This window comes from Bos javanicus, chromosome 18, assembly GCF_032452875.1.
Source record: "Bos javanicus breed banteng chromosome 18, ARS-OSU_banteng_1.0, whole genome shotgun sequence".
Lineage (NCBI taxonomy): Eukaryota > Metazoa > Chordata > Mammalia > Artiodactyla > Bovidae > Bos > Bos javanicus.
Window position 1 is genome coordinate 64,943,537 of NC_083885.1, and position 13,141 is coordinate 64,956,677.

General features: G+C 49.8%; 1 protein-coding gene across 1 annotated transcript in view; it reads left to right on the forward strand.

The window, feature by feature from the left end:
• The first annotated feature begins 943 nt into the window (after positions 1 to 943).
• LOC133229795 (zinc finger protein 805-like) overlaps positions 944 to 13,141 on the forward strand; it is a 43,140-nt gene continuing 30,942 nt past the window's right edge. The window contains 3 exon segments of the mRNA XM_061386542.1: positions 944 to 2,141; positions 5,155 to 5,281; positions 9,200 to 9,295. Of these exon segments, the coding sequence (XP_061242526.1) occupies positions 2,109 to 2,141; positions 5,155 to 5,281; positions 9,200 to 9,295 (256 nt within the window). The 5' untranslated portion in view covers positions 944 to 2,108.

The window sequence follows — 13,141 nt, forward strand, 5'->3', positions numbered from 1 at the left end:
CAGCTCTTCGCATCAGGTGGTCAAAGTGTAGGAGTTTCAGCTTCAACATCAGTCCTACCAATGAACACCCAGGACTGATCTCCTTTATGATGGACTGGTTGGATCTCTTTGCAGTCCAAGGGTGCATTACCTACCCCCTATCTCAGGGGCCCCTAGACTCACTTTACTCTTCCCCAGGTTTTCAGGAGAATGTCCTTTGTAAAACAGGACTAATTAACCCCGTGATCACACACTCCCCTCTCTTTATACTGACATCCAACATGCTGCCATCTTTAAGATGTGTTGCTGCACATCAATGCCACCCAATTCTCAAATGAATTCACTAGCATGTGTGTGGTGTTGTCATGTTCTGATTGCATCAGGAAAAACCAATCTCCAAACTCTTCTGAAATCTAACCTTTGCTTGCAGCATTTGCAGAAGTGCTCTTCCAGCCTCCCCTCCGAGTCCTTCCGGTGGCAGCTCCTCCCTTCATCTACCAAAAACTGACGTTCAGTTGCTAAGTCATGTCTGACTCTTTGTGACTCCATGGACTGCAGCACACCATGTCTCCCTGTCCTCCACCGTCTCCCAGGGTTTGCTCAGATTCATGTCCATTGAGTCAGTGATGCCATCCAACCATCTCATCCTTTGTCACCCCCTTCTCCTCCTGTCCTCTCAATCTTTCCCAGCATTCGGGTCTTTTTCAGTGAGTTAGCTCTTCAGATCAGATGGCCAAAGTATTGGAGCTTCAGCATCAGCATCAGTCCTTCTGATGAATATTTACAGTTGATTTTCTTTAAGATTGACTGGTTTGATCTTGTAGTCCAGGGGACTCTCAAGAGTCGTCCTCAGCACCACAATTCAAAAGCAAGAATAAATAGCAATAAATATCCAAACTACCCAGTGGGGAGCTCAAACATGTTCTTTGTTCACTGCAGGCGCTTCCCCCCCCCCCCCCCCCCAAATAATTGTTTATTTGGCTGTGCGGGGTCTTAGGGCACTCAGGATCTCTGATCTCCTCCCTGGGGCATGCAACCTCTTAGTTACAGCATGTGGGATCTAGTTCCCTGACCAGAGATGGAGCCCCGGGTCCCCTGCATTGGGATCGCCAAGTCTAAGCTACTGGAGCACCAGGAAGTCCTCCACCCTTGCAGGCATCTTTTTCACCTCTGTGTCTTCTGACTAAAAAACACCCCATGTAGAGTTTGCCTTGTTACTCCCACCACCATATTCAATATTCTTCTCAATATGAAATGTCCAGCAGAGGCAGGACCACATCTCTGTATGACTAGAACCACAAACAATTCAGCCACTCCTATCGGATGAACAGTCCCATCATTGCAGATTTATCATTTAAACGCTCCAAGGGAATTCCTTGGCGGTCCAGTAGTTAGGACTCTGAACACTGTGCCCAACCAAAAAGAAAAAAGAAAAAATGCTCCAATACGTTGATTCATGGTTTTTCACCTGTGCCGTTAGTGCTCCCTCGCTCCCCCCGAGCTGTGCCTGCTGTGAAGAGGGTCTGATTCGGGGCTTTGGATCTCCTAAATATTTTACATCGAGGTAGAGCGGCTCTTTTTGCCTTTTCACACTGTTCATGGGGTTCGCCGATTCGATGGACATAAGTTTGAGCAAGCTCTGGGAGTTGGTGATGGACAGGGAAGCCTGGCGTGCTGCAGTCCATGGGATCGCAAAGAGTGGGACACGACCGAGCGACTGAACACGCGCTCCACTGCCTGTTGTCTGCACAGAAAAAACTACATTACCCAGAAAGTGCTACACTGCGCGACTGCAGCAGGCGCTGGGCCAATGACGGCCCAGGGAGGGGGCATTTCCTGCGGGGAGGTGGGGCTTCCGGCCCCACCGGTGGTGGACGTCATTTGCGTGCGACGGCTCGGTCCACGCCAGCTGTCGGGAAGGGTAAAGCTCTTCTGTGGCTTCTTCCAGTGCCGTCTTCGCAAATGAGCAGAAAGGTGGCTTGGGTTCCCTTGCGCGCGTTCGAGCTGGCTGTGAGCCTCCCCGTGATCGGCCACCTCGCCCAGAGCAAGGAGCGAGCGGCGGTCGGCTGAACCCGCGGGACTCGCCTCTGTCGCCGCCTCTCCGGGTCCCGCTATCTCCTCAGGGGCCCATGATGGCGGCGGCGTGGATGGACCCGGCGCGGGTGAGTGGACGGTGTTCCTGGCATTGCTGATTCGGAGAGAGCTCCTGAGCTGGGTGGAATTCAGGAGAGGCATTGAGTTTCTCTGCAGTTGTGTTTGTGTGAGACCAGTGGAGCTGGCTCGTCACTCACTTTATCTCTAGTCCTAGAACACGCAAGCCTGAATATACAAATGGAAAATAGATGGAGTATAAAATTGAAACTTTGGCAAATAACCTGCCTAGGAACCCAGCCCGTCATCTACAGTCAATAACCCAGGAGTCCTGCCCGGTCTAAGTCAGACTTGCCTGAAGTCAAATTCCTATCTTTAGAGCTTCCAGGAAGAGAAACAGTGGCATTTGTTTCCTCGGCTGCAAATGGCCAGGACTTGATTAATAATTAACCCTTTCCCTAATTCTTTTCCCCACTTATAACTTAGACCAACCAGAGAAAGCCCATCCATAGGTGTACGCTTAAACAGTCATGGAGGGTGCTGTTGGATTATATGCCAGAGAGTTTTGAGTTTTGTTTTTATTTAGGTACACCAGCATGTGGTATCTAGTTCCCTAACCAGGGATGCAACCCGCATTGGGAGCACTGAGTCTTAGCCACTGGTCACCAGGGACGTCCCCTGTCCCCTTCCTTAAAGAGTTTTAACTAATTAAACATATCATCTGGTAGTCATTGCTGAGGCCCTAGTTAATTTTGTTTCTCTTGACCTACCTGCCCCAAACGTCCCTAGTGATAAGAGTTTATCTAACACCAGAAATGAGTTTTTGCAGGATTCCTATGTATGAACCAGTCAATTTATTAGGAATTTGCACACATCTAATTGAAGTATTAACTCAAGAAAACTAATAATTCCCTGGTGGTCCAGCGGTTAGGACTCTGCGCTCTCATTGCCATGGGCCTGGGTTTGATCCCTTGTTGGGGAGCTAGGGTCCCACAAGCTGAGCAGAGCTGCAGAAAAAAAAAAAAAAAAAAACTTGATATACAAAGATGTGAGCACTGTGTAAGGTGAAAAAACCATGAGCCAGTGTCTTGGAGCATTTAAATGATGGGTCTGCAGTAGTAGGGCTCTTCATCTGAGAGTGGGGTGGCTGAATTGTTTATGTTTACTGAGTGGTTCTGATCATACAGGGATGTGGTCGTGCATCTGCTGCACGTTTCAGGAGAGTGTACAGAGTATGTCCAGTATGTGGTGGTGGGAGTAAGATTACAAGGCAGACTGTGGAGTGTTTTTAGTTAGGAGTCACTGGTGAAAATGGTGACTTGAGAACTAGGGACTTAGTTGCCTTTTGTTTTTAATGTTTATTTGTTTGGCTGTGCAGGTTCTTAGCTGCGGCACGTAAACTCTTAGTTGTGGTGTGTGGGATCTAGTTCCTTGACCGGGGATTGATCCTGGGACCTGTGCATTGGGAGTGTGGAGTATAGGGAAGTCCTGTTAGTTGCTTTTGGACATGATGTAATGCTCTCAGCACGGGGCGGGCAACTAGCAGGACCAGTGAAGCGCAGGTGGTGGTGGCTCAGTTGCTCAGCCCTATCTCACACTTCGTGACCCCACGGGCTGTAGCCTGCCAGGCTCCTCTGTCCAGGCATTTCCCAGCAAAGATCCTGGAGTGGGTTGCCTTTTCCTTCTCCAGGGATCTTCCTGACCCAGGGATTGAACCCGAGTCTCCTGCATTGGCAGGTGGGTTCTTTAACACTGAGCCACCTGGGCAGCCCCTGCTGCTGTGCTTAACATTATCTGTAGTATTATTATCACTATATACTCATTCCTCTGACATTGTAGCATCCCTCTGTCTGCATCCCTCGGTCCTAGTCCTTCCGTCATTTTCCAAGGGCTCCTGCGTGGGAGGCTTCTGTGTACTCTGTGGTCACACTTCTCTTTGTTGTGTTTGCAGATTCTGTGCTTTTGTTGCTGTTGTTTTTCTCGCAGACTGAAGGTTTGTGGCAGCCTTGCATCATTTGCTTTCCTTTGTGTCTTTGGGTCACATGGTGGTAGTTTCTCACAGTAGTTGAGATGTTCCACCTGCAACAAGGTTACAGCTCACGATGATGGTTGGCGTTTTTTAGCAATAAAGTACTTTTTAATTAAGGCATCCAAATTATTGTCTTAGGGCACCCCACTGCAGTACTCTTGCCTGGAAAATCCCATGGACGGAGGAGCCTGGTAGGCTGCAGTCCATGGGGTCGAGAAGAGTCGGACACGACTGAGCGACTCACTTTCACTTTTCCCTTTCATGCATTGGAGAAGGAAATGGCAGCCCACTCCAGTGTTCTTGCCTGGAGAATCCCAGGGACGGGGAGCCTGGTGGGCTGCCGTCTGTGGGGTCGCACAGAGTCGGACACGACTGAAGCCTTAGCAGCAGACCTAGTGCTCTTGCACCCTTAGTGGACTGCGGCGCGGTGTAAACATTGTAAGACTTGTATTTACCCTTGGCTGCACTGGGTCTTCGTTGCTGTGGAGGCTTTCTCTCGTTGCAGCGAGCAGGGCGGCTCCTCTTTGTTGTTGTGCATGAACTCACTGTGGTGGCTTCTCTTGTTGCGGAGCAGGGGCTCTAGGGCTCACGGGCTGCAGTAGTTGTGGCACACAAGTGTGCTTGCCCCGAAGCATGTCACATCTTCGTGGACCAGGGATTACACCCATGTCCCCTGCGTTGGTAGGTGGATTCTTAACCACTGGACACCAGGGAAGTCCTAAATGTAACTTGTATTTGCGGTGGGAATCCAAAATCACCATGTGACCTGCTTTTTCGAGGTGCTCGGGAACCACACGCCCAGGATCTCTGAAGTAGGGCTGTACTGTGTTATGCCCACAGCACTGCCCACCTCCTCTCCAGCCCAGTGCGGAGGAGGCGCCCGGTGATGAGGGCCTCGACCCACAGCATTGTCCACCTCTCCAGCCCAGTGCAGAGGAGGTGCCCGGTGATGAGGGCCTCGACCTTGCTGCGCCTTTACCCGCGACGCAGGGACAAGCTCTAAGCCCACCCGGTCGTCCCAAAGCTGACGCTGCTATCTGTATTTGACATTCCAGCTGTCTGTGACCTTTGATGACGTGGCTGTGACCTTCACCCAGGAGGAGTGGGGGCATCTGGACCCGGCCCAGAGGACCCTGTACCAGGAGGTGATGCTGGAGAACTGCGGCCTCCTGGTGTCTCTGGGTAAGGCTCCCGCTCTGCTGTGCGGGCCCCGGCCACCCCCTGCATCCCGGACCCTGGCTCCATCTTGGCTTCTCAGGAAGGGCTCAGGAGTCCTCCCTCCCCCCTGCTTCCTCACAGTTTACTCATGCTTGAGAGTCACCTCCTCTTGCCTGCTGTCTCTGTGTCTCTTTGAATAAAGTTCCCCTTTGGCTCTTAGAAAGTGGTGGAAGGAAATGAATGTTCTGCAGAGCCCAAAGGCAGCATTTCCAGTCGGGCCACATGGGACTGGAATAGGAGAACCAGGATTCTACTCTGGCTTCTGGGTCTTCCGTCCTGGCTTCTTTCTCTGGCTTTGCTCACATCCCTGTCTTTTCAGAATGGCTTTTGCACCCCAGCAAGTTTGACAGAGTGACCACCCCAATCCCTGCTCTCCAAGGCTCCAGATGCCTTGTTTCTACTTCTTCGTGTGTTTATATTGTTGCTCTTTCTCTGCTGCAGGGCTCTGGGCGGGGGTGGGGGTGTCCGTGAGGCGGAAGTGACCACCTGAGCCTCTCAGCCCAGGGCCCAGCACAGACCAGCCTCTGTCTGAGTTCCTGTTTCACATTCCAGAGAGGGAGCGGACCGAATGAGACCGGTTCCCAAGCGTCCCCTACACCCGAGTGCACAGGATGTGGGTGACAAGCTGTTCTCCAGGAAGAGGGTGAGGCAGCCGGGGCCCCAGGAGGCCTTTGCCTTCAGTGCCAGCAGGTCCTGTCTAGCCGCAGGGTCTCAGTCAGGGGGCTTCTCTGTCCTCCTGCGCCTTCACGGGTGTCTCATGTTCACTCAGTCTCGGCAGGGATCATCTGCTGGTCCAAGAAGGAGAAGCTGGGAGAGGAGTGTGTCTCAGCATGTGGCGGTTTTGTGCCCAGGAGACATCGGGCAGCGTCTTCTGCATCTGCCCGTCACATGTGGGAGTGAGTGGTCCCGGGGTCTGGTGATGAGTCCAGAGATGCCCCTCAGCACCAGAGGGTGGACACGACAGCCCTGCTCAGCTGAGCATGACCCAGTCCACATGGGCCAGAGAGCCACAGTAGAGAGACAGCAGCTCAGGGACGGTCCTCTCAGGCTGCTCAGTTTGAGGGAAGGGAGGGCTATAAACCCAGGGCTTCGGTGAGACAGGCGTGTTCTTAGAGACCTGGGATTCTGTTCTATGTCAGTGAGAGGAGGTTGAACAAAATCAGGAAAAGCTTGACATATTTAGATAATTTACAACAGAATTAAACAAATAGAAACGCCCACCATCGAGCCCCGATCCCTCCGCCCGCCTCCCCTGGCTCTCCCCACGCTCACTGACTGGTCGCACTGGTGCCTTGCCGTTCTGTGCGTACCTGACGTACTTGACGTGCTCGCCTCCGGCCTCTGAGGTGCTGTTCTGTTTTCCTGGTGGGTGTTCTTGGGCATTTTGGCTTTTCACGTGGCCACCTCTTCTCTGCACATGGCCACCTCGCTTCCTCACCAACTGTTTCCTGACCACAAACTCTCTTAGCGCCCCTCCCCATCACACTAGCTCTCCCCTGTCACCTGATTTACATCCTCTAAGCCAGCGGTTCTCATTCCCCAGGGACACTTGGCCCCGTCTGGAGACATAGGTTGTCACCACTGGGATGGAGTTGCTACAGGCACTTACTGAGTGAAGACCCGGAGCGCCTCCACACATCCTTACACTGTGCAGGAGAGACACATTCTCTCCCCTTCTCCTCAACAAAGAACTTTCTGGATCTGAATGTCAGTTGTCCAGAGGCTGAGAAGCCCCATTTCTGAAGGCTCATGGACACTTCATCAGGGGCACTGGGAACGACCCTGAGGAAGGCCTTCGTTTACTCTTTTTCGTGCCTCCTGACTTCTTTAGGGAAAATGTGGTTCAGTACTTAACCCTTCTTCCCCCCAACTGTTGCTAATTTCCTCTCTTCAACAGGGGGCCATCCCTGAGCCGTGGTGCAGGCTCGCTGGCCCTTAACTCTCACTGTTCAGTCCCTTGGCTGCATTTTCAGGTTGACTTATCGACTTGTCAGCCTCTGGGTTTCTGTTTCCCACTCACCATTGCTGTACAGGAATCCTTTTTTGAAGGGATGTGAGAAACAGAAAAAGCGTCACTTGTAGCACTGGCGTTACTGTGAATACGAGTCAGAGCTCACCCAGGTTGCTGACTGACCGCACAGCAGGCCCGATGCGGGCACTGCTCTGCTCCTCCCGTGTGACCCTCGGGCTCGCCTGGCCCTCAGGAGAGTCAGGGGAACTCGGCTTCCGTGGCGAGCCTCGTACAGTGGAACCTTAACAGTAAGGAACATATACCTTCACTTCATGAAGCTGTCCTCTGTGGGGTTCCTTTGAAGTAAAAATCCTTTTTTTAGTGAAATATTGATGGCAGTAGATGTGACCGTATCACTGTGCAGGAGTCTCAGTTTTATTATTTTCTCACAGTTCATGAAATACTGAAGTCTGCTGAGTCTGCCCCTCCCCAGCCCTGCTCCCAGTAGTTGCATTTCGGTGCTCACATCCCTCCCTCACAGCTGCCCCGCACTTGGTCTCAGGATGCTGGCCCCACTCAGGGGTGTCTGCTGTTTCCTCCTCATTGTGGTGTTGGGGAGGCCAGGGTCAGAGCCAGACTCTGGTGTTTAGTCCCTGTTTTGCACCTTAAAAACTGTGTGGTCCTGGGCAGTTACAGACTGCGTCTGGGCCTCGGGGTGGTCCTTGGTAAACCGGAGTAAGGTGGAGTTTACTTCCCGGGGCTGCAACAGGGCTAAGTGGGTAACTTTCTGGAAAGGGTCAGAACAGTGCCTGGAGTGACCAGGTTTTGTGCAGGGTAGCATTGCGAGCCTCACCACCACCGCTCCTGTCTTTACTCATCAGGATTTTCATCATCTAGACCTGCACTCGGCACCTCTGGGAGCAGGCTTGTGTAGCTTTGTGGTGGAACAGCACACAGAGCCGAGACGGTTAGACCTGGGCTCCGTGTTGGCCCAGCCGTTCACCAGTTGTGGGCTCTTTGGCACATCACATTATCTGCCTGATTGTTGCTTTCTGTATGATTTTTATCTATAAAATGATGCTACTCACAGACTCCGAAAACAAACTTATGGTTACGAAAGAGCAAAGCAGGTCTGGTGAGGGGTAAATTAAGAGTTTGGGATCAACAGATACACACCTCTATATATAATAATAGATAAACAACAAGGTTCTAATATAGCACAGGGACTATATTCAGTATCTTATAATAACCTATAACGGAAAAGAATCTGAAAAGCAGTGTGGGTATTTGTGTATGTGAATCACTTTTCCTGTATACCCGATACAAACATGACATTGTAAATGAACTTTAACTTTTAAAAAAATGTGGTCCAATGGTTAAGTCTCTGCCCTCCTGATTCAGAGGGTGATGGTGTGATGCTTGGTCACTGAACTAGGATCCTGCATGGCTAAAAAAGAAAAGTGCTGATCGTAGTATGTACTTGCTGAGAATGCTGTTAGGAAACCCTGGGCTAGACTCACCTGTGGTCTGTAGAAACAACAGTACAGAACTTTGCTTGTGTTCTAAAAACGGAACTTAGCAACGGAGACACGTAACCTTGTTTTGAATGAAAAGAATCAATATTTTAAATATGTCAGTTGTTTAAATGACATCATAAATCTATTTCAATTTTGAAGTAGTGTGGTGCATTTAAGTTCCTTGAACACAGTCCTTTGACTATGTTAACTGTATATTAGCTTTTGATTTAGTGTTAGGAATAAAAGCTCCATGGCAGTGTGGCGTGTCTTTGGTTTTTGGGTCGCAGTTCCACATTTTGTGTGCATGGGAGCAGCTTCATTCTGAGGTCTGCATCCTGAAGTCCCACGCGAGACTGAGAGGTCTTCCCAGTTTTCACAGACACCATTGTGTCTTCCTTTTTTCTCCATGCCCAGGGTGTCCTGTCCCCAGACCTGAGCTGATCTACCGGCTGGAGCACGGGCAGGAGCTGTGGACGGTGAAGAGAGACCTCTCCCGAAGCACCTGTGCAGGTAGGAGCCAAGCTGTGGGCAGAGACCCTGCCGGAAGCCGCGGGCCCTGGTTCCCTGGGAAGCGTCTTGTTCGGGCCTCTGGTGGTCTGGAAGCCACGGAGCCCTTTGACCCCAGGTCCCTCTGTCCTCGCCGAGGACAGCGGTGTACGAGCCCAGATGTGTCCTGGGCTTCAGGCCTGCGTGCCGACCACCAGCTCTGTGGTCCCAGTGAAATTTGGGATCTCCTTGTGTCTGCACGTAAGTTCGTCTGAGTTACAGCCTGGCTGCTGTGTCAGAGGGACTCCGGCATCTTGGTGCTCAAGCACGTGCAGGCGCTGTTTCTGACTTGCACCCGGTCCTGTGGGTCACGGGGAGCTCTGCAGCACGCGGCCGCTCGGGGCCCTGGGTTCGTTCTGTCGTCAGTGTGTGACTTCAGGTTGTCCTGACCCCTGCAGCTAGCAGAGAAATTGGGCGATGACGCCACTCTGACTCCCATAAACAGCAGCCCTCTGATCCCTCCACTGGAAGGCACTGGGCTCTTGGCCACACTTGGGGGGTGGGCAGAGAGCTGTGACTGAGCCCTCCGTCTCAGGAGAGGAGCAGGAGGTTGGTGAGGGGGGTCTGCTCCTGAAGGCGCCAGTCACGGTAGTCACTCTGACCTGGGGTTGCTGGGGGTGTGCAGTTGTAGAACATAAAACTGCTCAGCACAGGGTCTGAGCCGTAGTTGGTGTCTCGTGGGAGGTGAGCTGCTGGTACCGCCACGTCCCGTTAGTCACGATGAACAGTGTGGTTCACGTCTTCCCTGCCCAGCGCCTCTCCAGCACTCCTCTGCTTCCCCTTTCCCAAACTATCGTTTCAGACACTGAGGAGCCCTCCCTTGTCCCCTGTCGCCCGTCTCCTCCTGTTGGGTAAAGCCTCCAGTGACGTTTGTCCTGTGTGCCCACGTCTGGGCTGCTGAGGGCACTGGAGCCGTCGTATGTGATGCTGGGGCTGCTGCAGAGGCGTGCTCTTTCCACTCCTAGTCAGTCCGTGGCCCAGCTGGCCTGTGAGCATTTGTGGGGCCATCGGTGGCCCCTCAGAGGGGCATCCCAGCCTCTGCCCCCTGCTCTCCACACACCTCCACCTGAGGATCTCAGAGACAGCCAGTGAGCACGCCTGGCAGAGAACCCATCCCGGTGCTCACTCCTCCCCTCCTACGCCTGAGCACGTGGTCCTGCCGTCTGCACAGGCTGGAGACTGGATGCCGCCCCAGACCCTCGACCCACCCCCAGCAGCCCTGCGTCCGGCCCTCCCGACAGGGATTGCCTCCCCAGTGCCGGTGTCTCAGCGCATGGCCCTGGGGTGTCAGCAGGGCTCCACAGTAAACTCCTGCTTGGTCCTCAGCCCTTCTGCACTCAGATTCCCAGGCTGTGGTTTTCCTTTCCCTGGTGGAAGAGACCTTGGCACATTTCATGGCCAGTTCTTGAACCAGAGTCTAGGTCACACCTTTTAGGGAAAGTGTTTCTTATTTACTGCTTGTTTAGTAACTGAAAGTGCAAGTGAAGTCGCTCAGTCGTGTCCGACTCTTGGCGACCCCATGGACTGTAGCCCGCCAGGCTCCTCTGTCCATGGGATTTTCCAGGCAAGAATACTGGAGTGGGTGGCCATTTCCTTCTCCAGGGGATCTTGCTGACCCAGGGATCGAACCCGGGTCTCCCACATTGCAGGCAGATGCTTTACCTTCTGAGCCACCAGGGAAACCCCTTAGTAACTTTATCCTTTGTCTACTTAACATAAAAATGTGCCCAAGTTTCTGCACTTGAAGCAAATAAAAAATATTCCTGTTTCATATTTATCCACTCTCTAGGGCATTTACTTTTTTACATTTCATCATTCTCATAAACAGTGCTACCAGGAACATTCGTATGTATTGGTCATCTTGCACACGATTAGGCCTGTCTTTTGTCGTTTTTAGGAGTAAAATTGTTGGATTGTAGCTGTGCAAACTTTCAAGTTTAGGTGACAATTGCCGTGGTTTTCTAAAAGAGATCTGCCCATCTATAATTCTCTAGATTCCACTGACTGTGTCCTGTTCTGTCCTTCATGCTCTCAGGCACGTTTATTTTTGCTTAACAAACGGACAAAACTGTGTCTTAGGTGAGCTTGCCTTGCATTTCCTTAATTGTTCACAAGCTTTAGCTTCTCATCATGTAATTATCGGCCCATTTGTACAGTTGTCCTTCTCATCTGCAGGTTCTGACTCTGGATTCATCAAGCATGGATTGAAGACACTGGGGGAAAAGAAAATCCCAGAAAGCTCGAAAAAGCAAAACTTGAGTTTGCCTTGTGCTGGCAATTATTTACACAGTATTTACATTGTATTAGATATTACAAGCAAGAGACAATTTAAAGTACACAGGAGGATGTGTGTAGGTTATATGCAAAAACTGCCATTTTATGCAAAGGACTTGAGCATCTTTGGATTTGGGTGTTGAGCAGGAAGTGTCTGACACCAGTTATTCCCCTGTGGATACTGACGAACAACTGTATTTTCTTCCCTTGAAATGTCAGTTCATCGAAAACTCTAGGTGTTAACTTATTTGCCTTTTGTTTTTAGGAATTTTTGTACATTACTGATACTTTGATCAGTTATAGGTGCTGCTCCATCCCTAATATCAAAAAGATGTCCTCATTATAAGATGTTCTAAGCTTGGCACCTGACATTTAACTCTTCCTGGTGTGAGGTAGAATTTGAGGATAGTGTGAGACAGGAATACGGTGTTCTCATTCCCAGTGTCACCCATTTTTCTAGCTCCATTTAATTTATGTTCTTTGCTTTTACTGTGAACTGCTCTCCCTTCTCTTCCATTCCCCAGAGCTCCACGTGTGTGTGTTTCCCGGGCTCTCTGTTCTTTTTCCATTGCCTGTGTGTCTTTAGTTTGGGTTTAGTTTCTTTTTTTTCCTGCTAAAGTTGTTAAGTTAGGTTGTTGACTTGACATCTTTTTTGTTTTTCACTGAAAGTGTTTATAGCTACAAATCTCCCTCTTAACAACTGCATTCACTGCATCCTGTAAGTTTTGGTATTTTTTTTGTTTGTTTTCATTAGAAACAAATTATACTTTTTTTGATATATTTTTAAATCTATTGAGATTTAATTTGTGATTTAACCTATGGTCTGTTCTGGAAAATGTTCCATGTATACTCGAGAAGAATGTGTATGCTATTGTGTAGAGTGTTCTGTATGTATCTGTTAGATACAGTTGGTTTATGTTAAGTCTTCTGTTTCTATACTTACGCTTTGTCTGGTTGTTCTCTCCATTATTCAGAATGGGATATTGAAGCCTCCGTGTTTTTTGTAGTGTTGTCTCTTTCTCTTCCGTTCTTTCATTCTTTGGTTCATGTATTTTGATCTTCTTTCAGTATGTAGTTGTTTACAGTCATATTTTCTTGCTGTATTATAACTTTTACTTATATAATATCTTTCATTGTTGCTTGTAATCTTTTTTGATTTAAAGTCCGTTTTGTCTGATTTTAATGTAGACGATTTTGTCTGCTCTCTTTTTGTTAGTATTTGTACAGAATCTTCTTCCCTGTTTTGACTTTCAGTTTGTGTCTTTGTATCTGAAGTGAGTCTCTAGGGGAAAACATATAGTTGGGTCATGTGTTATCAATTCTGCTAATTTCTGTTTTTTAATTGAAGAGTTTAACCATTTACATTTAAAGTGTTAGTGATATGGAGAGACTTCTGTCATTTTGGTATTTGATTTCTATATGTGTTATAGTTTTTGATTCTCATTCTTGCTTTATAGTCTGGTGTTTAGTTGATATTTTGTAGTGAAACTTAAATTCCTTTCTCATTTCCTTCTGCATACATTCTCTAGGTATTTA